The sequence below is a fragment of the Penicillium roqueforti genome (genome assembly GCF_015533775.1).
Source record: "Penicillium roqueforti strain LCP96 04111 chromosome Unknown scaffold_10, whole genome shotgun sequence".
Lineage (NCBI taxonomy): Eukaryota > Fungi > Ascomycota > Eurotiomycetes > Eurotiales > Aspergillaceae > Penicillium > Penicillium roqueforti.
The window spans coordinates 393,941-420,865 of NW_024067574.1; the positions used below are offsets into that span (position 1 = coordinate 393,941).

The window sequence follows — 26,925 nt, forward strand, 5'->3', positions numbered from 1 at the left end:
CCCTATGCCTAGACCACGCCAGCGCATATAGGTTGGAATGTGTATGTTTATATTTCGCGGACTGAGCAGATCGAACGCCGGCAGCCGGGGTTACCTGCATGTTGAATCCGTGTGAGCCCACTCAGCCACTGCGGGGACCCCCGGTTAGGAGGAAGGTATTGCTGTGAAATATATCGGAACATATGCTTCCGAAAAGGGAAGGTGGGCCCTCACGGGTTGATGCCTGAATATAATGTTTCTGCCTGCAGATCACACACACACTTATTAGTATTAGAATGTACATATGTCCTGCCACAGGAAGAAAGATAAAAGCAGGAGTTAATGGGTGAAAAACAAAAAAAAGGATGAAAGGGGTGATACTCCCATGCCAGTACCGCCACGCCCAACCCAACGGCTTAGGAACGCATATGTAGAATATTTATAATCGTGGGCTGAACGCCGACAGCTGGGGTTACCTGCATGCTTAATACGTATGAAGCCACTCAGCCACTGGGGGGCGGAATTTCGAAGAACAGGTGTTGGTCCTAAATTTATAGGAACCTGGAGGGCATGTCCTTCCTAAATTGGAAGGTGGGTCCATACACCTCATATCTTTCGTTCTTGATGTTCCTGCATTTGTGACCTGGTTCTCGCCGATCGAAAGAAGGGGACAGGCGTTATTGAAGAAGAAGATGTATAAGAAGGCCGCGGGGCTGCTTCATGGATCTATAGAGAGAATCCAAAGATTTCCCGAGACCTTGAAACCTTCTGTCGTCGTAGTCCAATAGAGTTCTGTATTTTACAAAAAGAAGAGCGTTCTTTTGGTCTGTTCACCCACATACATAATATATAGAATGGTGGCAGACCACCAAGATACGGATGGTGAACCGGCATGCATTTTGGGAGGCCTCTCCTGTTAGGCCTTATCATAATTAAATTCATGAATATTCTAACAATCATTTGGCATTATCGGGGTATCATACTTCCTTTCCAATTCAGATCAAAAGTAGTATCAAAATCCATAGATTAGACATGTGATCGGCTCGATCGGAACCCCGCCCGATACAGACGGAACGGAATCAATGCGAGTCGCGATTCATAGATAGATAAAGAAAGCCCTGGGATTCGCACAGAAAGATGAAAAGGAATAATTTACCATTTGAATAGCACATAATATCACATTTGTCCATCATTTGCCATTCCTGACCAAGAATCGTTGGTCATTTTCGAAATGACCTCAAACAACCCCTCATACCTTATTATTGGCGCAGGTGTCTTTGGGGTATCAACCGCCTATCACCTCATCCAGAAGTATCCCAATGCGTCGGTGACTTTGGTTGATCGAGACGCATATGATGCCGAGTCGCGTGTGGCTGCCTCATGGGATTGGAACAAGGTTATTCGCGCCGATTACGACGACAAGGTCTACTGTAGACTTGCTCTTGAGGCTCAAGAAATCTTCAAAAATGACCCTCTTTGGCAGCCATACTTCCATCAAACTGGCGTTTACTGGGCGTGCCGCAGCGACTACGCGCAAACTGTCATCACAAACCATAAGGAACTCGGTCGCAATGACGATATCATTGCTCTCCCTGTTTCTGAAGCTAGAAAGCTTTATGGAGGAATCTTTGACAATGCTGATTACACCGGTGTTAAAGAGGTTCTGGTGAACAGAGCTAGTGGCTGGGCTGCTGCCGGCGATGCTCTTCGAGCAGTGACAAAGAGGTGCTTAGAATTGGGCGTCTCGTACGTCACCGCATCCGTTACTAGCCTTGAATTCGATGGGCATGGCTCCTGCACTGGTGTGAAGACACAATCTGGAGAGACATTGTCGGCCACGCATGTTATCGTCGCTGCTGGGGCTTTCACGCCGACTTTGCTAGAGTGGAGTGCTGTGAAGAGCGGCAACGCTGGACTACGAGCTGGAGAGCGAATTCTTGCGGCTGGTATTACGACCGGAATGGCACAACTGAACGAGGAACAATACGAAAAGTACAAAGACATGCCTGTTGGCTTCCAGGGCTACACACCGAATGAAGGTACGCTTTCCGATATATTCGTACGAATGCCACTAATCATTCCCAGGAAAACCCTTCATTGGCAGCATTCCCCCTACCAAAGACCGAGAGCTCAAGTGGTGGGGATCTAAGATTTTCACAAACACTCGAGAGGTAGTCCCTGGGCATTACCTCTCTTCTCCTCCACCCACGAATGACTACAACCAGTGGAAGGTTCCAGGACCTCTCAAGCAGGATATCGTAGAGGCCAGGAATCTGTGGTATGGGCCCGAAAGTGCAACATGGCAGATGACAAAGCACCGGATTTGCTGGTTAGTGCCCCTGACAACACATTGATTGATTTTCTAACGCTCGAAAGGGACGCTTTCACCACTTCCTCGGACTTTATCATTTCGCCTCACTCTGCCTCTAAAGGACTATACGTCGCCACTTGTGGTTCATTCCATGGATACAAGTTTTTCCCCGTACTTGGCAAGTATATCACACAGATGCTTGAGGGAGAATTGGCGCCCGAATTGATAGAAAAGTGGGCATGGGATCGGCAGCGGCCTGACTCGTCCGACAACGTGGAGTACCCAAACTCTGAGATGAAACATTTACTGGGACCTACAGCGAAGCTATAGAGGAAATTGGATAGGCATTGATCAGCGCGCTTGCTGGGGATCACCAAAACTCCATTATGATACGCTTGATAAGACATGATATGATTTTCATTGACGTTCTGAATAACTACTTAATATCATAACGACTGTTTGACATTAGGTTTACAGCTGATCTAGAAGATTCCTCTTGCATAATATCCGTTAATGGCAATTAAGAGATTAGTACATGGAGCTTATTGTATATTGAGTCTTACAAACTCGGCTGCTGGGGTAAAGTTTACATCCTCGCTACCCCTTGCTGCGGAACAGCCCGCCACCGTTTCGGTCCAACACATCCGAGAGGGAAAATCTGCCCCGAGCGCTGAAAGAGTCGCTTGCACAGGAGCTTCAAGCCAAAATACTTACCCATGGCAACCTAAATCAATCCAAAATCGTGATTCAGGGCGGGAAAATCCCAGGGATCATTGACTGGGGTGCTGCGGGTTCTAGTACTTTGCCCTGCGATGGCCAGCCCTCGATCCAGAGTGGCGCGAACTCTCTTCATATATCCTACCGCCAGGTGAATATGAATATTCGAAAAATATCGACTGCTGCGTGTATGGCAACACTCCATATTTCCACCTAGCGTGAGAGGAAATAAGCTTAAACTTCAGAGTTTGATCCACGGAGTTCCATTGGGCCCTGTCGGAGACATTACCTAATCATTTGTATGGGCCGATGGATCCCGAGGTCGGGTTATCGGCACCCAATTCAACCGGGTGGATGCCATTCGGCGACTTTTGATATCATTTTACAGGGCCATGTCGCTGAATATCCTGATGAATGGATCTATGTGTCAAAGTGGGATTGTTTCTAGGGTGGAGCGTTAAATTTCTTGGATATTTCGCAACTTGTTTGCCTCCAGAATCAGATGATAAGGCACATCAAAAGTTTCCGATGATAAATCAATCCTCAACTTCCCCACTGTAGATCAGTACATAAATCAAGCCACCCCCCCCCTGCAGAATGGAATTGTTCACACATATAATAAATATATTCAATAATTCATACCTAGCATCATCAAAATGACCTGGCCTGATGTCTCCGTTAAGCCCGCCGAGGGCATCTCATACTTCACCCCTGCCCAGAGTCCCCCGGCAGGCACAGCTCGCAACCCTCAAACGAGCGGAAAGCCCATTCCCAAGCTGTTCGAGCCTATCACCATCAGAGGAGTGACTTTCCACAATCGCCTTGGTGTATGCAATTCCCCCAATTCCTTCCATAATCGCACAGCTAACAATAACCCTCCAGTTGGCGCCCATGTGCCAATACAGTGCCGAGGATGGCCACATGACCCCCTGGCACATGGCCCACTACGGCGGCATTGCCCAGCGCGGACCAGGAAACCTGGTCATCGAAGCCACCAGTGTTGTCCCCGAAGGCCGCATCACCCCCGGCTGCCTAGGCCTCTGGAAGGACTCGCAGATCGCGCCGTTCAAGCAGGTCGTTGAGTTTGCACACAGCCAAGGCCAGAAAATCGGTGTCCAGCTCGCACACGCCGGCCGTAAGGCCTCGACTGTGGCCCCTTGGCTTGGCGGCGTTATCGCGAACAACTCTGTCGGCGGTTGGACCGATAACCTCAAGGCTCCCAGCGCCATCCCCTTCAATGAGGGCGATCCCATCCCCATTGCCATGACCCAGGACGATATCGCCGAGGTCAAGACTGCCTGGGTTGCTGCTGTCAAGCGTGCTCTTGCTGCTGGTTGTGATTTCATCGAGATCCACAACGCTCATGGTTACCTCCTCTCCTCGTTCCTCAGCGCCTCCTCCAACCACCGCACCGATAACTACGGTGGCAGCTTCGAGAACCGCATTCGTCTCTCCTTGGAGATCGCACAGTTGACCCGTGACACTGTCGGTGAGGACGTGCCCGTCTTCCTGCGTATCTCGGCTACCGACTGGCTTGAGAACAGCATGCCGGATGAGAAGGGCTGGAAGCTTGAGGACACGGTTGAGTTTGCTCGTGCACTTGCTGCGCAGGGCGCTGTCGATCTGATCGATATCAGTACTGGTGGTATTCACTCTGCTCAGAAGGTTGCCTCTGGTCCTGCTTTCCAGGTCCCTCACGCTATAGCTGTCAAGAAGGCTGTTGGGGATAAGATGCTTGTTTCTGCTGTTGGTATGATCAACAACGGAAAATTGGCAGAGAAGATTTTGAACGAGGATGACATTGACGTCATTTTTGTTGGTCGTGCCTTCCAGCGGGATACCGGTCTCACTTGGCAGTTTGCTAAGGACTTGGATGTTGAGATTGCCATGGCTGGACAGATTCGCTGGGGTTTCACTAGCTTCCGCAATGCGTCCGAGTATATTCAGCCTAACTCTATGAAGGCTTGTATTTTTGATTAGATATAGATACACCGGCTGTTGACTTTACCGGCTTGTGGCCGGCTTGCATTGCATTCACTATAGATATGCCATTTTTTTTTAACAACAAGAACAATGAGAATTGATATGTTTCTTCATGAGACCTGTGATTGATTAGAAGTATGAGAAATTTACTTCAGAAACGTCACGCATATTGGCTTCGTCTCTCTCAATTTTCTTGGTGGTCCTTTTCGTTGCCGCCTGTTCGTTGTCTTACGTATTCAACTACAACAAAGATTGTTCCAACTAAAACTAAACATGGAAGGCTACCAAGAAGAAGCGAGGATATGTGAAACGTTTTGATTGAATTCTAACTAGTCTAAGAGCAATTGTGTTTGGTTATCTTTCATTGGGAACATGTGGCAAAGAGCGATCTGTTTCGATGGGACCTGATGACATCTGGAGCTCCAGCGCTATGACCCCTTCAGCGTACATCGAAAACCAGTTATATGGTTCTCAACGGACGCTGAAGAGGCCATAAAACTGCAGATCCGGACAATCGCCTAGGTATTCACCAAGGGAAGATGAGAAGTGATCCCCTATTCAGAGCAGCCATGGTCTCAACAAAAAGAAAATCCCCCTGGGAGAACCCAGGGGATATAGAATAAAAAAACGCTACGTCACTGCTTCACTGAACACTCGCCCGAAGGTCGCGACCCCTCGAGGGAGGTCCAGTTCAGCAGGTCGGCCACGTACCCGCCAGGCTTTCAACAAACGGTTGCGACCCGTGATGCATCAGCCGTGCTAGAAGGATTTCTTGCCCGCTTCCTGAAGCGCTGGACTCGGAGCCAAGTCCAGACAGGTTCAGAGTTCCACATAAAGTGACCTGCAGGCGTACCTTGACTCGCGCCGTGCTCGCTTGGGCATCGGAAACACATGATGTTTCGCAAGCGGTTCCATAAAGGGGCCGTTGCGGCTGCTCCTCTGGTGTCTCGCGTTGCTACTCCAACGAAGCGAAAGAAATGTTGATTTTTGCTTCAACTTAGGTTTGTTCGGCACAAAGAACACCCTCAACAGATGTCAGCAGGATTGAACCAATATAGGTACTGATCCTCCCCATGCCTTCCATCATACAGTCCCGCTGGAAATCCCGCTGTCCTCCCAAAGGGGCCTGCAGGTTTGGCCAGTTAAAGACTGCAGGAGTTGTAGCGATGGCCTCCCATAAATCCCGTCGCATCGACTCTGATCAACGATTTCATTGGATTGGAACGCAGGTTTTACCCCTGATCCGCACCATAATCTCAAAACGATACTCGGGTCGTAAGAGTTGACGCTTTATGTACTAGACAAATCTGAGCACAGTAAAGCCCGGTGGATCGATCTTGAGAAACAGCTTCGAATTCCCTCCCCAATCACGCCGCATGCAGAGCGAGCGCCATGGCTTCCCGAAGGCGTGCTGCCGGGACGTCGCAAGAAGGGCCAATTAGGGAGTTGTTCGAGGCATGTGACTCGAAGAAAGAAACCCCCCCTCATGGGGCCACCAGATCCACAAGAGGTGCCTATAGTCCCAACCAATGATACAGCGCCCCGAATATCTCACGCTAAGTTCGAGAGTTTCGAGTGAGTCTTGAATGGAACCTTTCGACAATGGGACACCAATAGCACTGATCAGAAGACCAGTGATCCCATCATAAGACGTCCACCGGCAGGTATTCCAACGAGTCTCGGTCGGGCAGGACAACCGAGATCAAGGAGGTACCCTTCGACGAACGTCCTATCCCAATCAGCACAGGGCTGTTCATAACGGAATGGGTGAGAGAACTCCTCTATGCAGGTGCAAAGTGCCGATGAGGAGACTCAATGACCCGCTGCTTGGGGGACAAGGCCAAGCAGGCACGGTTAGGAGAACTCTAGAGAGAGGAAGTAGGGGATTGGGAGGAGTTTATATTCGCCCGTGGATGCGTCCCGAGATTTCGCGCCTTTGTCGATTACCTAAGCATTGCCCCACTCCAGCGCGTCCCGACGCGTCGCGACACGTCGAAACTAACTTTTAAGGCTTTTCTCACATTCATCGTCATATCGATCCTTTCTGTTCCGATTTTTTTAGTCATTGATAGTGGACAAGCTCCACAAAAAGACCTACACTGCAAGTACGGAGTAGTCTACAGAGTATATTTCAGGAAGGCGTATAATCTTTGCTATGTTTTTTGCCCTAGGTTGCTGGTTATCAGTGTCCGGTCAGAGTAATTCTTATTTTTCGGTGTATGTGATAGGGACCAAAAGTCTCAGGGAAAAGAGCGAACACAGTGCTTGCCAGGATTTTCGTAAGTCTTCTGACTTTCGCGAACGTCCGGCGTCAGATATTATCATTATTCCACCTCCAAACAAGAAACATTTACTTTCTGGGAATTTAAACAGCTCACGGCAAAACCTCCTTCCCCATCCAATCCCAACACCTCCCTCTCCCTCCTTTAGCCTCGGGTGATAACCCCACAAGCACCTCCAACAGCTTGTCGGCTGCATCGGCCGGCTCCAGCATTTCCCTCGTTCCCCAATAATCCTTGGTGAACTCCGTGTGCACAGTCCCAGGGTGCAAGGCCACAGCAATTGCCCTTTCCGCACTCTTCGTGCGCAAATACAAATCAAAAGTCTTGGCCAATTGGAATACAGCTGCCTTACTTGCACGGTAGGAATACCATCCGCCCGATGCATTGTCGGATATTGAGCCGACTCGGGCAGCCATCATTGCATAAATGGCATGCGAGGGCAGCCCGAGCGGCCCTTGGGAATTGATTGCAGAGCTAACCTCTATTGTCGGGAATTTCGGTGCGGATCGCAATGGAACGAATTGGGAAAGATGCTTCAGGAGTAGCAACGGGCCGAGGGAATTGACTTTGAAGCTCTCCAGCGCATTGGCAGCATCGATTTGGCTAGGCGATTTTTCCGCATGTAAAATGCCGGGGATTGTCAATCCGAGCCTGAGTGGTGTGTTCGGGTATTTCTGGCGGATTGTGTCTGCCATTGCTGATATCGTAGACTCATCTAGGAAGTCGATTAGCGTTCTGATGCAGAGAAGAATTTATTTTCGAAGAATTAAGTTGCTTTTTCTTACCTGTTACATCAACTTGGAGAATACGGAGCCTCTGTTCCGCGTCTTTTGGCATACCCTTGCTTGCCAGCAGTCGTTCTTTAAGTTCATCGCAGTTCTTGCGGGCTGTTGCGATCACCGGGAGCTCTGTCCGTGTCAGGAGCTGCTGTGCGAAGGCGAACCCCAATCCTCGCGAGGCAGGGGTTACTAGCGCGAATCCATGAGCTGCCGATAACATAACTTATTTGCTGAACTAGTTTCGCTGATGGTATATGTTTTAGTGGTGAGGGATAGTGGAAACAATTATAGCAAGGAGTTGCTAGTTAATGTTCAGCGTATATGTGACGTCACAAATCACAGGTCATCGATTTAAGCTTCGATCTGATCTACATCGTGAGGCTACAATGGGTCTAATTTAAAACAATAATCGACATGTGTATACTCAGTATTTATGACTTGTTTTAGATTCACTCTTTATCTCCCAACACCCTCACAATCTATCTCAGTTCTTTCCCTCCAGACCAACAAAGCACTCTCTGCCAAACTCGTTGCTGCTATCATTGAAACGGAATTTCCTGTTGAGTTTCTCAATCTTCTTCATGTCTTCTGGGCTCAGCTTGAAATCCCCTCCCAGATTGGCCCTGATCCTCACAGGTGTTTTAGACTTCGACAGCACCGCGTGCCCCTGCGTGACTGCCCAGGCTGTCGAACAACTGCAGTTAGTATCATACAGACTAAATCCATGCAGATTCCACTTACCAAGAGCAACCTGAGAGGGGGTTTTGTTGTACGGCTTGCCTATCTCCGCCAACACAGGCTCATCGAGCAGATGGGCGGGGCGCTTCCCAGCATAGAGAGAGTTCTGGTTTCCAAACGGCGAGTAGTGCATGACAAGTATACCCTGACTTCGATTCCATTCGGTGAAATCATGCTGCTGGAGCCACGGATGACATTCCATCTGGTGCACAGCGGGAACGACGGAAGAGTTCTTGATCAAGTGCTCCATCTCGGACTTGTTAAAGTTCGAGACGCCGATCGCCCTCGCCTTGCCGGTTTTCAGAAGCTGTTCCATCGCTTTGTACGTCTGCTTTTGTGTCAACGGCTAAATTCATAGATCAAGATATGAGAATGCTGCATACGTCGGCAATGTCGATATTCACCATGATCGGCTTCCCATCCTTTACCGGAAAGAGTTCCTCCCCTCGTTCCCAGGCCACAGGCCAGTGAATCAGGAACAGATCAACGTAGTCCATGTCTAGATCGTCCAGGGATTGCTGCATAGCCGATGCCACGTCGTCTGGGTGGTGCTTGTTGTTCCATAGCTTAGTTGTAATGAAGAGCTCTTCGCGTGGGACACCGCTTTTCTTGACGCCTTTGCCGACAGCCTTCTCAGTTGCATAACTAGTATACAGTCAGTTCTGTACATTGAGTTCGCCACTCGTCTCATTCGGGAAGCAAAGCTGCTCACACGCGTGCAGTGTCGATGTGACGGTATCCTGCCTTGATTGCTTCCGCTACGGCATCTTCCTGTGCATCCGCATCCTGCCAGGTGCCGAATCCAAGGGCTGGGACCTCGGCTCCGGTGTTCAACTTGAATTTTGTGGGCATCTTAGATTGATTGATTTGAATGACGATTCAACAGTTCATGTTCGGCTCTAATATAGAGCAACTCCAAAGCACATCCAAATCCTGACATGATTATCAAAGACACGTCAAGGTGACGAATTCATGTTTGTGCTTGTCCGGGGTGATGACATGAAAATGATGTTTTCGCAGTCTCAGAGTACCACTGACGAGCGAATGATACCTAGAATATCGCCAAAGGCGCGTTCGTGTTCATAGTCATATGGTTTCAATACCCTGCAAGTAGCAATATATTAGCGCTGACTATGCATCTATCCATTAACGTCTTGCCCACCTTGATTTCTCTCCGACTCATCACGAGCACGAACCTTGACGATGGATCAGTCTATGACCTTCTCCCACCCACAAAGCAATCACGCTGGCATCTTACGGCTTCTGACATCTCCGACAGCCACTTAATTATCCAGAATTACAACCGCCAACGTCATCATAAACAATACGGAGTACTTCTTCCCAAATCATTTCGGTCTCGGCACGCTCCTTTGCATCGGAGCCCTCTGCGCCATATCCACCATATCCACCATCTCATATTCAAGAATCCTTCTCATATCAATCCTCACGACGATCAAAATTACTTCCAGCTGAAAACGAATTCCTTCATCATCGCGTCGTTCCTGGACGAACCACCCCGCAGATCCCAAGCAAAGATGGAAAGTACGGCCCTGAGCCAGGGAAGGGCTCAGTGGTAGTGTTCCACCCTTAGATACAATACGACCACCGCCAATCTTCGCACCGCATATGCTCGAAACTACAACAGATTATATTCTAGAAGAAGGATGAGCTCGGCCTGCTGGCTGTTCAGATTGGCGAAGCACGGAACGCAGTCCTAACAACACCAGATTTATAAAGTATCTCTCTAAAGAGGTGGAAAGTATTCATAAATTTGCCCACTTACCGCTACGTAAGGAGATTTGGGTGTACTATAACCAGCATAACCCTGGGCATGTGGATGTCTTTCATGAGACGTTGATCACGAAAGATGGTTTATGAACATGGATGCAAATTGCCATCCAACTGCTCGGAAGAGGCGAGGTTAAGGGTAACAGTCACAAAGACAACACAGACACCTGCATGGGGACACTTGCCAGTGCTAATACACCGGGTTTGAAGTCGTTCAAAGCAAGGCTTGATAAAGAGGATTAGAACCCGAGGGGAAGTCCCTCCTGCAGCTCCAACAGCACCATTGGAATGACTTGGTAGAACAGAACAGTAATCATGCAGTCAGAATAGGGTCAATGACAACAAGTTGCGTAGCTTCCAAAACACGAGTTACGTAGGTCTGCGGACAGAGTAATGACCCTTATCCACTCAGTAGCCCCTTTATGACGAGCCATACCATTATTTTTTTGCTTTTCCATTTGTATCTCCGTTTTCAGTCTCTGGTATGGGAATTGGCCCTCCTGGGGAGTTCTCCAGTCTCGCCGTCAAAACCTCGACGCCTGTTTCTGTGACAAGCATAGTATGTTCTATCAATTTTGATGTTAGTATTGAAATCCATCTCTAAAAGGTCTATGCGCACCAAATTGGGCTGAGCGTTTGCCGTCCACCGTGGCGTTTGTCCAGTCATCTGGCCAAGTCATATCTCGGTTGGTTCCCAGAGTGAGGATAGGTTCGATCGTGAATGTCATCCCGGGTTTGCATGTTCCCACGGCCTTATTCTTCGCGTAGTGGGGAATCCAAGGAGGAGGGTGGAATTCCGAGTTGATACCGTGGCCACCCCAAGTCTTAATAACGGCAAGGCCCCTAGAGGCTGCGTGTTTCTCAATGATCTTACCGAACTCTCGAATCGGTACACCTGGCTTAATTATCGCGATAGCCATATCCAAGGCCTCACGGGTCGTTTCAACAAGCCTGATCGATTCCGGATCCTTTTTATCACCAACATAGTAGGTCTCGTTCAAGTCGGCATGATATCCACCATGGTATAGAGAAACGTCGAGGTTAAGAATGTCGCCATCAAGAAGAACTCGGTGATCGGGGATGCCGTGGCATACAACTTCATTCGGAGATGTACATACCGACTTAGGAAAGTGGTTGTAGTTAAGTGGAGAAGGATATGACTGCCTTACGCTTTAGCGAACAATTTGATAAGTTCACATAGGAGTAAATATCACTCACCTCTCGCTCAACGCAAGCATTATGGCAAATTTCATCCAGGTAATCTGTGGTCACGCCGGGCCTTATCGCCGCAGCAGTTATATCGAGTACTTCTCGAGCTAACCTACACACCTTACGCATGGCGTCCTGGCCCTTTGCATCCAACAGGTCCCATTTTGACCTACTCAGGCGCATCTCACGCTTTGGAATGCCAGTCACGGCCCAGTCGGGATGCTTGATTGTTTTAGGCACTGGTCGTCGCGGGGAGAGTGGATATACGGGTCTGACAGAGCCCGTGAACGGGTATGTCGGAAAGGGGTCGTAAACTCCGCTAGCTATATCGCGATTAGAGAATACAGTCACGAGTAACTTGGAGGTAGTTACCATTTTGTATCTTATGCACCGCCTTGTGTGTGGTCTAGATACGGATCAATGTTAGGTTCTCGGTAAGAAGAGGTCCGCGTGGACGTAACCTACCCAATTTCTCTTGAAGCAGTCTTGAGCGCAGAAGTAACTACCTTTGATGCCCAGCTTTAGACACGTTGGGCATTGCAAGGTCCCAGCTTCATTGTCGCAATCGGCCCCAGAGCACGTCCCATGATCGGACATTGTTGCGAAGTGAAATTCGACCTTGGGTGGGCCATAAGAGATGGGAGGAGAGTTGTGTGGAAATGCGCGAAAGATTTGGCCAGGCTAATGTACCTGAATAGACCGCCTTTTATACTCCGTACTGTCTTCCTATTAAATATACTGCCGACCTCAACACGCTAGGTCGTACTCCGTATAGGAATTTTAAACCGGCGTAGCTGGCAGGTTTCAAAAGGCGGTCAATTTAGGTACGTTCCTTGGACCCAATATTTCGGAGGTCCCAGTGGCACCCATTATTTCAACAGTGTTTACCCCCGCTATAGGCCCAATGGCACAGCTTATCGAGAACCTGAAAATCGGCGGTAAGAGTCCTAGAATCTGATGTTTGACATACACATTTAGCGACAGTATAAGCTAATACCTGCTTTTGACTCACAGATGCTGGAGTCGACATCCCCGTTCTCGCCCCCGCAGTAAACGGAACTTCAAAAGAAACAGAGGATTCGGACGACGATGTCGCTGAAGATACCCCGGCAGTAGCTGTTGAGAACGGCGGTGCCAAAAAAAAAGAAAAACAGAAAGAAGAGGCCAAAGAAGAAACAACAGAAGGTTCAGACGGATCCACCATCGATTCCCTTATCGCAGCTATTCCCGAACAACACCTACCCCAAGGGCGAGGAAGTTGAGTATAAAGACGACAATCGATGGCGAACTACCAACGAGGAGAAACGACACCTCGACAACCTCAATGGTGACTTCCTCTCTGATTACCGTCAGGCAGCTGAGGCACATCGTCAGGTCCGTCAGTGGGCACAGAGAAGCATCAAGCCAGGTCAAACGCTCCTCGAAATTGCCAACGGTATTGAGGATAGTACGCGATATCTGGTGGGTCATGATGGCTTAACTGAAGGTGACTCTTTGATAGCCGGTATGGGATTTCCTACCGGTTTGAACATCGATAACGTTATCGCCTATTATAGCCTAAACGCCGGTTGTAAGACTATACTTACGTAGAGTAATATACTGAAGGTCGATATCGGCATTTATATAGGCGGTCGGATTGTGGACAGCGCCTTTACAATAGCATTCGATCCTATATATGATAACCTACTCGCAGTCGTTAAGGATGTAACGAATACCGGCATATGCGAAGCGGGTATCGACGTTTGGGTAGGAGAATTAGGCGGCTATATTCAGGAAGCGATAGAAAGCTACGAGTGTGAAATCAACGGTACTACCTACCCAATCAAAGCGGTTCGCAACTTATGCGGCCATACAATCCTTCCGTATTCTATTTATGGTACTAAGACTGTCCCCTTTATCAAGTCGGATGATATGACGAAGATGGAAGAGGGGGACGTTTTTGCTATCGAAACCTTTGGTAGTACCGGTAGCGGCCGATATGTCGAAGGAGGCGAGGTCTCACATTATGCCCTGCGCGGTAACGCGAACACCAAAGACTTGACTTTGTCTTCTGCTAGATCTGTCTTGGGAGCTATCAAGAAAAACTTCAGCACGATCCCTTTCTGCCGACGCTATTTGGACCGGATTGGACAAGAGAAGTATCTCCTAGGTGTATGAACTTCCATTACGGATATGTGATTGGAAATCTTGACTAACAAGAATATAGCTGAATAATCTAGTGAAATCCGGAATTGTTGAAGATTATCCCCCTCTAAATGAGAAACAAGGGACCTATACGGCTCAGTTTGAACACGTAAGTCATTTGGCTCTCCATGGCTCCAGGGCTTTCTAAAAGCAGAATAATCACTAATGAATATAAGACTATTCTACTCCGACCAAACGTCACTGAGGTCATTAGTCGCGGAGATGACTTCTAAACATATTCGAGTTGATGGTTTTATGTCTCAGGGTGCATTCAAATAGTTATTGAAATAACTATCATGATTAGTATATTGACCTCTCCCCTTCTACGCATGACGAATGCAAATAAAACTCCCTTGGTGTTTGTTTCCTCCGTGCTAGTCATCTTATAAATTACCACCTGTTTCCGGCGAAGGATCGATCTTTGCTTCAGAAGATTTTGAGTTTCGGTGCTGATACTGCTTGGCAGCCGGTAATTTGCCTACAATGAAATCAATTTAGATGGCTCCTATAGTCGCAGATCATGTGATCTCTGAATAGCTTCATGTTGACAGATAAGGTGATCCGGTGATCTCTACATAGTGTTACAGTACAGTTATAAGTCATGTGATGATTGTTAATTTACACGATAATTGCGGCCAGCGGTAGACTTACCTGAAGTAGTTTAGCGGGGAGTGTGAAGGATTGTGTCTGTATACTAACTCCAGGGATAAGCTCAACACCTGAAGCCCAAGCTCTTCAGCTTCTTACAGGCAGTTGGTATACTAGTCTATCGAGGCCAAATTAGCCTCAAAAGTCACCATACTTGCATATGGAAGAACTAAGTGGAAACATTGCCAAGCAGACCAAGCTGTTTGATGCCGAGACAAACAACACTAAAGGTCACACGCGTCTACCGTAGCTTACCGCTTTAGTTTATATAGCGAGCTCCACCCGCAAATTTTTTTCTTTCCTTCTGCATCGCTTGGAATTCTCCAGCTCTCACTTCTTTTGTTTTTTTCTTTTGTCAGCTTGGACTGTGTTTAATGATGGCACATACTCCAGCTATATTCATGGCCTGCTAAGGCTGCGAATAATGCTCAGTTTCAATTTTTCCAAAAGGTAAGGAAAATATTCTTCTATCCTTCTCAATCCCAAACCCCGGGGATGATTATATTATAGACATGCAAAGGCATTCCTCAATCAGAAGATCCATGTTGAATCTGTCATACTTTTAAGTTTCAGCCTTGTCTGACCCATCACAACATTATCACCTTTATAAGCCATTCATTGAGTGATCTTTGACTAACAATATTTCGCTCAGGTAAATTACACTCGGATTATGTCCCTTCCCTCCATTGCGGCTGTTGCCTAGCATGAAGAAATTTGAACGAACGGGCGGACATAATGTACCCATCTCCCTGCATCCAACAAAAACAGAGCGTACAAACTCTGTGGGTGTATGGGAAGTGGATTACTTGTTGAGAATTCGTCACCTGAACCATTGCCCTTGTCACAATTATTTCATTTTGCATCGACAATTTGAGACCAGTATTTCTAACAGAAATTCTAGGTAATTTATCACTCATCTCTTTCTGCCCTTCTCAACATGGTCAAACCTATCATGATGAATGTGTTATTCACACTGTTGGACTTGGACCTTGTGTCCGGGAATGAACATTTATACAAAAATCTGATTTAATGAGGTATGTGTTGCTTGTCGATTGAATAAAAAACGTGTTTCATGCTGACTGACTTAAAGCCTGACTTTAGTTGCCATGTCTTGATTTCACTTTTGCCTCATGCTTTTTGCTTGAATGCCAACGCTGACTCGACATAAGTGAACAAATAGGAATACCCACAGGTGACCATTTGGCTCGTTGACCGTGAGTTTATTCTCCTTCCATTCCCTGTCTCATTGCATGATGAACCCCAATATACTGTTCTATCTCTGAACTATCATGTCGATAAAATATTTTCACCTTGGAGAACTGATCTTTTCCTTGTCTGCCATCATTTCACTCAACTTGTGATATGATCAATTGCTAATATGCATTACAGGAGCCATCGGTCATTTGTAATAGCCTAATATCAAATAATGAATTTTCTCTTCTGAACATCTGAACACTCCGCGCTCCAAAACTCCCGGCTTTCCCTTAAATTCTCGTAGCCACTCGCTAACCCTTTCCTATACACTTAACCCCCACGCTCATTGGATGTCCCTACTCGAAAAACAAACCATGCTTCTTGTGCCATTGCTCAAGACTATCTTCACCGTACACATCGTGCACACTCTTCTTTCCCTCTGGCCACCGCGCCCACGCCGGCTTCGATCCATCCATGATGCACACCATCTCGTCGGGCACCGGCAACTCGGTATCGATTGCGGAGGCAAACGGATGAATCAGTTCAGGCCAGTGGTGGTCCCAAAGCCACAGCATGGAACTGCAATTCGAGCAGAAGTTCCGCTCGGAGGAGCAAAGCTTCTCGTCCGGTGTGCCGCGATCTTTGATCCCAGAGTATTTCCTGGCGATGACGTTAGTAAATATGCACTTGGTATTATGGGATTATAATTCTAGTGTATAACATGAAAGTTTCTCGATGGGTGTTATGGTCAAAAGTGAAAGTAGGTGGTGATATAGGTCTTACTTGATCAGATCTTTGCCCTTGATGATATTCAGGCTATCGGCGATGCCGCCGAGGTTCACCGCACCGAGGTATCCGCCTACTTTGCGGCAGATGCTGCACGCGCATAGCTGGTAAGGAACTGGTGTATGGGATTGCAGGGTAAATTCGACGCCGCCGCATTGGCAGCTTCCTTCGAGATTCCTATGGATCCGGTTAATGTGCCTGTGTCGGGGATGCAAGGCAGTACTGATGAAGCCTCACGTACATAGGCATGATTTGGTGTGTTTGTTTGATAGGCTTTGAGAAGCTAGTGAGTAGTACGAGTATATCAAATAGATTTTTCGATAGAAGGTTGGATTTTTGTCCAGAATTAGGATGTGGTACTCGATATATATACTTCCATCGAGGAGAGATAACAGGTTTAACAACAAACCCAACAAACAGAGCAAACTGCACAGGCCTCGTATGATCAAAGGCCGTGTCCAACTCTAGACAGCGGATTTTCCATTAATAGAGCTATATCCGAATGCCCGAGTCCAATTCCTTAAACGCCGGATTGATCTCTGCATCATCGACCCTTCCTCGCTACTGTGATTGGCTGAACTACTGTTTGTCTTGTTTGTCTTGTTTGTCTCTCGGAGGTTTCATTCACTTTCGCCGACTGATACTCATCTTGCTAGCTACTTTCTCGTCAGTACCAACGCAGAATCCTTTTCTGTTGATATTTTGAGCGGATATACGCTCTGTACTTTCGGAAATGAGTTTCGGAGCCCCCGGCGGTGGGTCGGTGAACTATAAGCCATCACCGTGAGTTGGATTATTCCAATCGTGCATATCTGTGCTTGCAACATGTTGTCCAGCGAATGAACGAGATCGGATCTCTTGCTCTGTATAATTGCTGACTCAATGGAACGGTTTGCAGACCCGAGCGCGGTAGCTTTCCTCTTGATCACGAAGGTACGCCAGCCCGCAGTCATACGGTCCATATCCCGAAGGAACTCGGCAAGACCAGCTAATCCGATAGAGCTAATCAAAATTTGGGACGCTTTAGGGGAATGCAAGCACATCATCTCAGGATACCTGAAGTGTATCAAGTTGAACAGAGGCACCAACGACGAGGCATGTCGCAAATTGGCCAAGGAATACCTTAGCTGCCGAATGGACAAGTAGGCTACCCCGATATACCGAGGACCAGGCATTGTCATTGGATGAACAATTGTTTTTGTGATGAATGTCGGAGCAAAATGCTGACTGAGACAACTTGACTAGGAACCTCATGGCGCCGGATAACTTCGAGAACCTCGGGTTGGTGTTTAAAGATGGCGCGGGGAAAGCACAGACTCCAGTTACACCAGCTACAGGTGCAACAAACCCAGAACAGAAGAGCTGATATAGGACTGCGAGACGTTGGATGATATTGTATGATATGGAGGAGTGGCGCTATTCCGTGATATTCAGGTAGTGCTGGCATTATTCAAGGCGTTGTATATAAGAAAATGTATTTGGTACCTAATCTAACACATGGAATAAGTAAATATGACCTGTGCAGATGAGAAAGCATCGAAATTCACAAAATTATATCAATCTGAACCGCGGTGGCCTGTTGGCTCGCCCTATGCGGTTCCCCGCATGTGAAACCGTTTCCGCCCAGCCACTCTTACAATCTCCAACCCATCCGAGTCCCATGCCACCAAATGTCATCGATCGCCCGACCACCAGATCCCTGCCTCGTGGCAATCATCCTCATTGTGCGCTCTCGAACCGGGCCCCGCCTCGTCTTCCACTACCCCCCGAATCCCCTCAGCGAGAACCGCATCAAAACCACTACCAGGGGTGGACGGCGCATTTCGCGCAATCGCACGCGATCTAAGAATACCGATTCGAGCTCGAGCTCCGAGAGCGACTCGACCTCCGACGAAGACGAAGACGAACGAGAAACCCAGAGCCATGCTGGTGGGAGTTCCTTGCTGGCGGGTCGCCGCGCTAGCAACTTCGGCCTCGATGATCATCTCCAGGTTGCCACATCGCCTGCTGCCGGTGAACCCCAACGACCTGGGTCGCTAGGCTCTGGGCGTGGTTCATCGGCTCGGAAACGGGCTGCGGGCACCGATCCGGACCCCGACGACGATGCGGGGACGGCGTCTGATCGGCCTGAAGATGGGAGCTCTAGGCCGCCCTGGGAGTCGCTTTTGGGTGTGCCTGGGAGTGTGTGGGAGAAACTACTTAGTCCGTCTCGGTCGTGGCATAAGCGGCGCTTTGAGGTTGGGATTAATGATTTGGCGCTTATTGGTTGGCCGGTTTTTGTGCGCGAGGATGGCTCATGGCGCAAGCAAAGACGCAAGAAGCAGAAGAAGCCCCGTGCTGAATGGGACGGAGGGGAATTGGGTCACAATGATAGTGCCGAGGAGGGCAAGAAGGACGAGCAATTTGTTATTTCGCCTGATTTGAGTGCCAGTGTCGCTTCGATTGCGGAGTCATTGGCATCACCGACAGGCAGTAAGCGTGGGTCGACCAGTGGACGGCCTGGGAAACCGGACGAGTCGCTTGATCCGGAGGACAAAGACCATATGACGATGTTCAATGTGGTGTTTGTTGTAGATCCTCCTTTGCTGGAGTACTCCATGCGCGTGAAGGAAATCTACGAGAATATCATCAAGAAATTTGCCAAAGCTCTCAAATGGGAACAGGCTCGTACTGACTATGTGTGGAAGGAGTCTCAACATATTCTGCAAGTCAGGAGAAGAGCACGAGAGACAAGTATGCTTTCTGCTAATAGCCATCCGCCGGAGCTAACACCCTGGATAGAAACATCGACCCATAATCTTTACTCCGAATTGATATCCCAGTCTTCTCTAGCTCGAGCTATCTACACAGTCTACAGCAGCATATCGGCATCCAAAATCGCTTCCGTATCGCTCAGCCCAGATGTCTCCATCTCGCTCCAGATTCCACCTTTGACCTCTACGTCATATCTTACTGGTCCTATGGACAAAGCATACCCAGGCTTGTGGCTCACGACAGCAGACAGTGCAACCCCCGCCGACGACCCAAGTGTAGATGAAAGCAGCACGCCGCATCAGGTCCCAGCAAAGCACTTTGCTCTACTTCTCTTAGACAGTGAAGCCGCCATTATCAAGGATGTCGAAGCATCTGGGGGAGCGCTTGCCCCCGCACTTGCGCATTATATCCGATGCTCCAAGCCAACCAAGTCATTTGCGCAGATATCAGTCTCATCCGGAATCCCACTATCCCATATCCAGATGCTGTCGAGTCATCTTGTGTACTGGCGTCGTGCTCGCGCCATCCCTCCAATCCACCAACGAGACACATACATCGTCTCTCCAAACTGTGACTTGAGCAAGCTTGAAATAGCTACGATTGCTTATCAGACAGCTTTCCCAACATACCCTAGTTTGCCCAAAATGCTTTCCACGCTCAGTGGCACCCCTCGCCCTTATAGCAACTTCATCCCCAGCAAAGACCACAAAGAGATATACTTCACTATCCTGGCCTGGCTACTGCGCGGCGGCTGGGTCACCCAGCTCCGCACTTTCGCGCGAATCAAGGTCTCACCCGAGGTCAAAATGGCCGTGGAGATGGCGCTGCGCAAGGAGGAAGTAGAGCGATACTTGTCTAGGGGCAACTCAAACTCGATCTCGGTCGATGAGGACAGCGACCCTGACAGTGAAAATGACGATGCGGACTCTTCCTCGTCTTCTTCCCTCGACAGCCACGGCAGCGGGGATGAAACGCCCATGCCTAGTCGACTCGACCCACACGCACAACTGCGCTTTTCTCACAAACTCCTCGATCAATCAACAGCTCTCCGGCTGTCCTCTTTAATTCCCTCCCCGCACCGCGCATCCCCACTCGAGTCCCGCTGGCTTGACGAAATCTTCTCCCGATTCCCCGACACTCCCAGAACCATGCAGGGAGATGGAAACTCCAGTCCGGATGGGACGTCTAATGATACCCAGGCCCTGCACAAGAAGTACTGGCCTGTTTTCCTCAAGTATTTCAATGGCTACGATGCCATGGAGAAGATCAGCGTGCGCGAGAATCTCAAGCGCAAGCTCGTCTGGCAGGTCCTTATGCGCCTGGGCTTAGTGACGGGTCCATTGGGCGCTATGGATCTCGATCCGCGTGAACAGGTGTTAGTTAGTTTTCGGCACTGGTAGGTGGTGCTGGTATGATGTTGATGTAGAGTATGAATATGGAACATGATAACTATCCCTCTTTTACATGGACGTAGGTTTCCAGGTGTCGGTTTATATCTTCCGGTGAATCCCACTACGTAGTATAGATCAGACACCTGAGGTATGTTATTTTCAGTGTAATACAGCCCGCGTATTCTGATTACATACCCACTCTGCCATTCCGATGGTTTCCGCGTGCCCTCAGCCCTAATCATTGCCGAAAGCACAATGTTTGATCATGGATTTAGTAGGTGAAAGGGAATTGAAATGGTTCGTATTTGAGTTATTTAGTTTAATTGGGTTGATGGTTCTAGTATTTATATGAAGATATAAAAGAATGACAGTGTTAGGGCAAAAATAGTAGCAGTTCATTCACATGTAAGGTTGGAAGCATACAATTATATCACATTCTTTTCGCACAATGATCAGCACGGCAGTAGGTAATTTTTTTTCCCGCAAGGTATGTAATATAATATGCAATATTTCTCCAAATGTATTGATATGTATTACGTTTACCCTGAGGATTTCATCACCGGCCCGCATATCCGAATAAGCAACGGTCCAACGGGCTGAAGATTATAGGATAGCAAAATTATTGGGTTGTAGTCGGGCATATGTAGACTAAAGTTGGTGATAATATCTGTCAGTAGTATGGTATTGGTGCTAGGATATTTTGTCACTATAAGAAAGTAGTCATTCAAAGAAAAGCTCGACTCTTCCCATGTTAGATATTTCCATTGTGCGCCAATGGCCGGAGGAGCTCCGGTGGTCCCCGCGAGGTTTAGATGTATTTTTTATGTATGTATGTTTTGCCTTAGATTGATGAGCCGAAAGTTGATATAGGTATTCTGTGGTATTCTGTGGGATATCTAATGTTAGTACCTGAAGAGAAACTTTATATATAGAGTAGAAGGTCTTTGATGGAAGGTTTCTAGCCAGAATGCCATAGTGCTATCCAATTGGCTGGACATTTGTTGCTTAAGACCTCAGAACCCTGAAGCATCGCCACTTAGACAGCTATTTTAATCATGGGTCTCCTGGGCTGGGGCTGTTATTGGGTAATGCCATGTGAAGAAGCATGCGGCTCAATTTTATGACTTTGAACTGGTTCTTTGTTGGTTTCATAGACTGTATAAAAAGTACATTGCCGATATTGCTGACCTCGGCAAGGCAAATACACAACTAGAAGGGGACATAGCATATATAAGACAGGGTATTCTAGGGGTTCATTCTGCACTGCGTAAGAAGTATATAGGTACTATAGGAATATACCTCTAGTACAGAATCGTCTCCGAGATGCCCGACTCCTCTGTATATAGGACTATATACAGGGCAGTGAGATGAATGAGAAGGAATATAGAGATTCAAAGAAATGAGCCTTGAACAATTAAGAAGGTAAATCCAATGCAAAGGAAGTAAAACCCTTTTATGCGAAATTCCACATTCAAAAAAACAAAATGTGCCCTTCAAATATTAATTACGTGTAAAGAAAAAACCCCGCTACCAGTTCTGCCCTGAACCAAATAATTTTGTGTCTTCTCTCTCTTCTCTCCTACAACTTCTCCCCCTCCGCATCGGGCTGTTTTCTCCCTTCCTCTTCCGCGACTTCCTTTCAGATTCCCCTTCGGTACCTCTCCGTCTCAGAGAGAACCGAGATACTTCATCTGTTCCGAACCTTCCCACGTGCGAATCGCCAGTCATTTTTCAAGGGATCGACACTCAGCAATTGATCTTGTGCTTCACATCCAGGTTATCGAATCCTGACAGGAATTACACAGCGTTCCTGTGAATCCGACTTGCACCACTCAGCGACTGAGCTTTTACGACCCTTTTCAGCCTGGAGACGTTGACAAGGCAGTGCCTTAATCGCGTCCTCGGTGGGAAAATTTTCCTTAACTACACTTTCCTCTTTATTTTCTGACAACTTGTGTGCTCACAAGTCACGGTTGTTGAAATCAGCACTCCACAACGAGAAATCGTCGACCCACTTATCAATGCGATTTGTGGTCTAGACGATCCTCACCGATCCAACTCCTTCGATTACCCTTTCGCGACCCGATACTTCCGTGGTCCTTCGTCGAGCTCGTTTACACACGAATCGTCCTTTCGACACACAATTGAGAGTCTCTCTGAAAAGACGGGAAGCTGCAGATTAGTGGGGTCACAAGAAGCTGGAATCTTTCCCTTTCTTGGTTTCCACTTTGCGCAAGTGCCATCTCGCCCCCAGTAGGCGTAGACTGAGATCCAGAGTTACCCAAGGTCGTCCGGTAAAATAAACCGCACCTCAAATTTTTTTCCCCACACACTCGATCAGAGCTACCATAAGCTCTCAATACGACATGTCTACGTTTTCGTACGCACAAGCCGCCAAGGGCGTCTCCGGGACACCGGCCCTGTCTAAGACACCATCAGAATCCGAGAAGACTGACTCCAAACCGGAGGAACACACCACCGTCGAGACTACAACTGATGAAGCACCGGCCCCCACAGAGTCCGAGCCCGTTCAACAACCCGAGGTAGTCGCAGAGGAGAACAAGGATGATGATTTCACCACTGTCACGAACAAGCATGCCGCCAAGACAAAGGCTATCAACTCTCGAACATCAAGCCCGAGCGTTCGCACAGGCTCAAAGGCGCGCAAGTCAAAGGAGGATGATTCCCATACCCCTAATGGCAACGCAGATGCCACCGCTGAGAAGCAGGCTCCCAGTGAGGGACAGACCGAGAAGGCCGAAGGTGCCGCAGAGAAGTCCGCTGAAAAATCCGAGGATTCCGAGAAGATCGCATCACCACCCAAGGAGCTGAAGGCTGCTCCTCTCCCATCAGTCAACATTTGGCAACAGAGACGAGAGGCCCAGGATGCCAAGGTCAAGGCTGTCCCCAAATCCACCTCCACTAGCAAGGCCGCCTCCACGAAGGCCGCCTCGACTGCTGATGAGACCCAGCAAGACTCCAAGACCGGCTCTAAGAAGAAGGGTGCCGATGGTGCACAGGAAGGCGCCAAGGATCGCAAGAAGACCGATGGTGGAAAAGGACGCGATGCCGGATCAGTTCCCCCAGTAGAAGACGCTACTGCATGGCCCACTCCCCAAGTTGCGATTGGCGAAGAGAAGAAGAAGTCTCACGAAAAGACCGAAAAGAGCCCTGTCATTAGACCTCATGGAAAAGAAAAGTGGACACCAGTTCCTTACGTTCCTACTGCTGTTTTCAACACCCCGCTCCCATCTGCTGGTGGTCGTGGAGGTAGACGGGCTACCCGTGGTGGCCGGGACAGCGGCCGTGGAGCTCATGGAAATGGAACCGCTACCACCGATAAGGCTGCCTCTGGACAGGCCGCCCAAGGCGCAAAGCAGTCACCTGGAGACCGAGGACGCCTCGAGTCTGGATCTGGACGTGCCGCTTCTCTTCCCGCGCAATCGCGACGGTCCACAAGCACTGATGCCGGTGCCACAGCCGATGCACGCAAGGCTTCCCAGGCACCCGAGCGCGGCCGTGGTGCTCGCAACGGAGAGGAGAACAACAAGCAGGTGAATGGTGGCGAGAACGGCCCCCGCCCTCAACGCGAGGGCAAGCCCATTGGAAGAAGCCAGGATGCCCGTGCAGGAGACCGCAACCAGAAGGGTGCCAACCTGGCTGTTGACTTGCAGGCTGCAGCCCGTGGCAATGACCGTCGCTTCGAGGCTGGATCCAAGTCTGCCGACCCCACCGGTCTCACTGACTTTAGCCGTGAACGTGGAGAGTTCCGATCTGAGCGTGGAGGTCGTGGATCTAACCGCGGCCGTGGTGGTGCCTACGCCAACTTCGGCGGCCAGAATGCCCAGTTCAATGCGTCTATGTCTAACAACCCATTCCCTGCGCCTAAGTCGTTCGGCTTCAACGAGCGTCAGCGGTCACACCAGCACGGCCTCCCCAATGGAGCTCAACAAGGAAACCGTATGCCCCTCCGATCGCCCTCTGTGCCCACTCCCGCAAACATGTACGGTGTTGTTTATCCTTTCCCAGGTGATATCAACACGATGTATGGCTACCCAGCTGCCCCGATGAGCGCTGTTCCCTACCAGCAATATGTGGAGCCTTTCTCGCTCATGAATATGCTCTCCATGCAATTGGAGTACTACTTCTCGGTTGACAACATGTGCAAGGACATGTTCCTTCGGAAGCAGATGGATTCCCAGGGCTTTGTTCCTCTGAACGTCCTTGCCAGCTTTAAGCGTGTCAAGTCCCTCACTGAGGACTTTGAGCTCATTCGTCACGTGTCCCGTCAGCTCCGTAACGTTGAGTGCCAGACTGGCGAGGATGGTGTCGATCGCCTGCGCCCCAGAGACAAGTGGCAGCAGTGGGTCCTCCCCGTGGATCAGCGTGAGCCTGCTGCCCAGAATGAGGGCGCCGCCCCTGCTAGAAAGACCGACGAGAACACCCCGGTTCACGGCCACTCCGAGAACGTTATCAACGGATCCGCTCGTCAGTTCGTTCCCAACGGTGTCGCCCATGATGTCAAGACTTCACTTTCGTCTACCGCTCCAGAATTCATGCCCTCATTGCTACCTACTGCAGTGAACGAAATTGCCAATGTAGGATACCCCTGGAACTTCCCAGTCTCCCCTGATGATTCGAGAATGTCGTTCTTTTCGTCTTCTTCGTCTTTCCCTAATTTAATTATTGACTCTTCTTTCTCAGCGCGTGGACTAGATTCGCAGTCCGAACCCCCTTTCCCCTTTGATTTGGAATCGATGGTGTCCCCGACAAGGTATGCTGAATTTTTTGCATGTGAAATATATTATGTGCGGTACTGACTCACTGTACGAACAGCTCTGATGCAGATTGCTTTCAATACCAAGTCGGCGGTACTGATTGGTTGATCAGCAAGTCTTTTGCCGAAGCGCATCAACCGGCGCCTAAGTCAAATGGGAAGGGCCGTTCGTCCACACAAACGTCAAATTATGTCCCAAAAACTTTCAATATGTCTCGCAAAGAAACCTTCGATGGCCGAGGCCGACAGATGTCAAGAAGGTATAGCATTGGAATGACCCAGCCTTACGAATCCTGGTCATTCAGCTTGACAAAAAATTTCAATTCGCATTTGTACAATGAATTTAGGCGTTCAGCCCTTGATGATCTTTTGACTCGACACGTTGACAACGGTTTCAACGAGCTCATGGAGTTTTATCGGAACTGTTTGCTTCACCGTCGCCACATTCCTGACCTCGTTCTGTACGACATGGTCTATCTTTCACAAGGTCAAACATCGGACTACCACACTCTCGTCTCCAATACGATCCATGAAACCATTGCCAGTGGAAAGATGAAATTACACAATTGGGGGAGAATCAGCAAATATTTCGATACCCAACTGGGCAAGACGGCGGGAGAAAAGTTATCATGAGCCCTTTTGCATTTCTTTCTGAATTTTGCTTCTTCGCGACACGTCTCCTTCTACTGCTTGTTCATCTTTCATGACCAGCATTATTCTTTTTTTTGTTCAATACGGTTTTTTTATCTCTTGCATGCATATTCGCCAACTTTTCTAGAGTTCCAAGTGACCCTTTCATTGCAATAACGCGGTCTGGTTTCTCGGCCAACTCGAACCTTCGGAGTTTTCTCACCTCCTTTTTTTCTGTTTGATGATTTCATTGCTTTTTCAGTCATGGGAGATTCTCAAAACGTTCTGGCGTCCGGGCATGATTTTACTGGCAGTCTCTCTTTCTTTTGATGCCTGCCACTGCGGTGTGCCGGGCTCCAAAATTCGTTCTCTTTTTCACCCTTGACATAGATATTTCCACTACTTTTCTTGTTTCCTTTCCCGAGGTTGTGGCTTTTCCTTTATCGATCCAGTCAATTTGCGATCCAGGCCTTTCATCGGCTCTGGGTCTTAACAAGTATCAGCATGGCAATACTCAGAAAAAAGCACATGTTTTAAAAAATATCGCCTCGAGGTTTTCTGTGTTTCGAGTTTCGTGATGTCAATCGGAGGAATGAATCCAGCATATCTACATTGCCGATCTCTTCTTCCCTGTTGACCATCCATTCGGTCTACCAGGTTCTTCTTTGGACAGATCCTTTGAAGTGGATTCATCCATCTCAGTGCTTTTTTCTTATTGCTGGGGTTCCTGCACAGAATATTTTGTTTTCTGTACTTTGTTTTCTTGCATAAACTG

General features: G+C 48.5%; 10 protein-coding genes across 10 annotated transcripts; 6 read left to right on the forward strand and 4 right to left on the reverse strand.

Moving 5' to 3' along the window:
* Positions 1-1,210: 1,210 nt before the first annotated feature.
* Positions 1,211-2,620, forward strand: LCP9604111_4785 (NAD(P)/FAD-dependent oxidoreductase; the record flags this gene model as incomplete). The annotated part of the gene is made up of 3 exons (XM_039072522.1): positions 1,211-2,018; positions 2,065-2,308; positions 2,356-2,620. The coding sequence occupies 3 exons, from the start codon at positions 1,211-1,213 to the stop codon at positions 2,618-2,620; spliced, it is 1,317 nt and encodes a 438-aa protein (XP_038929275.1).
* Positions 2,621-3,663: 1,043 nt separating this feature from the next.
* LCP9604111_4786 (NADH:flavin oxidoreductase/NADH oxidase) lies at positions 3,664-4,987 on the forward strand (the record flags this gene model as incomplete). The annotated part of the gene is made up of 2 exons (XM_039072523.1): positions 3,664-3,834; positions 3,890-4,987. The coding sequence occupies 2 exons, from the start codon at positions 3,664-3,666 to the stop codon at positions 4,985-4,987; spliced, it is 1,269 nt and encodes a 422-aa protein (XP_038929276.1).
* A 2,377-nt stretch (positions 4,988-7,364) lies between these two features.
* On the reverse strand, positions 7,365-8,271 carry LCP9604111_4787 (uncharacterized protein; the record flags this gene model as incomplete). Its single annotated transcript, XM_039072524.1, has 2 exons — positions 7,365-7,987; positions 8,058-8,271. The coding sequence occupies 2 exons, from the start codon at positions 8,269-8,271 to the stop codon at positions 7,365-7,367; spliced, it is 837 nt and encodes a 278-aa protein (XP_038929277.1).
* A 264-nt stretch (positions 8,272-8,535) lies between these two features.
* LCP9604111_4788 (aldo/keto reductase) lies at positions 8,536-9,641 on the reverse strand (the record flags this gene model as incomplete). The annotated part of the gene is made up of 4 exons (XM_039072525.1): positions 8,536-8,735; positions 8,793-9,117; positions 9,173-9,434; positions 9,502-9,641. The coding sequence occupies 4 exons, from the start codon at positions 9,639-9,641 to the stop codon at positions 8,536-8,538; spliced, it is 927 nt and encodes a 308-aa protein (XP_038929278.1).
* A 1,374-nt stretch (positions 9,642-11,015) lies between these two features.
* Positions 11,016-12,383, reverse strand: fpaI (putative methionine aminopeptidase, type I; the record flags this gene model as incomplete). Its single annotated transcript, XM_039072526.1, has 5 exons — positions 11,016-11,143; positions 11,197-11,737; positions 11,796-12,109; positions 12,159-12,192; positions 12,252-12,383. The coding sequence occupies 5 exons, from the start codon at positions 12,381-12,383 to the stop codon at positions 11,016-11,018; spliced, it is 1,149 nt and encodes a 382-aa protein (XP_038929279.1).
* Positions 12,384-12,690: 307 nt separating this feature from the next.
* LCP9604111_4790 (uncharacterized protein) lies at positions 12,691-14,203 on the forward strand (the record flags this gene model as incomplete). Its single annotated transcript, XM_039072528.1, has 7 exons — positions 12,691-12,724; positions 12,801-12,898; positions 13,008-13,233; positions 13,288-13,356; positions 13,414-13,937; positions 13,993-14,079; positions 14,147-14,203. 7 exons carry the CDS (start codon positions 12,691-12,693, stop codon positions 14,201-14,203), a joined length of 1,095 nt encoding a protein of 364 aa, XP_038929280.1.
* Positions 14,204-16,168: 1,965 nt separating this feature from the next.
* On the reverse strand, positions 16,169-16,847 carry LCP9604111_4791 (GFA family protein; the record flags this gene model as incomplete). The annotated part of the gene is made up of 3 exons (XM_039072529.1): positions 16,169-16,472; positions 16,596-16,775; positions 16,840-16,847. 3 exons carry the CDS (start codon positions 16,845-16,847, stop codon positions 16,169-16,171), a joined length of 492 nt encoding a protein of 163 aa, XP_038929281.1.
* Positions 16,848-17,331: 484 nt separating this feature from the next.
* LCP9604111_4792 (coiled-coil-helix-coiled-coil-helix domain-containing protein) lies at positions 17,332-17,964 on the forward strand (the record flags this gene model as incomplete). The annotated part of the gene is made up of 4 exons (XM_039072530.1): positions 17,332-17,381; positions 17,497-17,531; positions 17,626-17,740; positions 17,844-17,964. 4 exons carry the CDS (start codon positions 17,332-17,334, stop codon positions 17,962-17,964), a joined length of 321 nt encoding a protein of 106 aa, XP_038929282.1.
* A 304-nt stretch (positions 17,965-18,268) lies between these two features.
* Positions 18,269-20,752, forward strand: LCP9604111_4793 (nitrogen permease regulator 3 family protein; the record flags this gene model as incomplete). Its single annotated transcript, XM_039072531.1, has 2 exons — positions 18,269-19,331; positions 19,380-20,752. 2 exons carry the CDS (start codon positions 18,269-18,271, stop codon positions 20,750-20,752), a joined length of 2,436 nt encoding a protein of 811 aa, XP_038929283.1.
* Positions 20,753-23,109: 2,357 nt separating this feature from the next.
* Positions 23,110-26,153, forward strand: LCP9604111_4794 (La domain family; the record flags this gene model as incomplete). Its single annotated transcript, XM_039072532.1, has 4 exons — positions 23,110-25,235; positions 25,295-25,341; positions 25,448-25,517; positions 25,580-26,153. 4 exons carry the CDS (start codon positions 23,110-23,112, stop codon positions 26,151-26,153), a joined length of 2,817 nt encoding a protein of 938 aa, XP_038929284.1.
* Between the last annotated feature and the right edge of the window lie 772 nt (positions 26,154-26,925).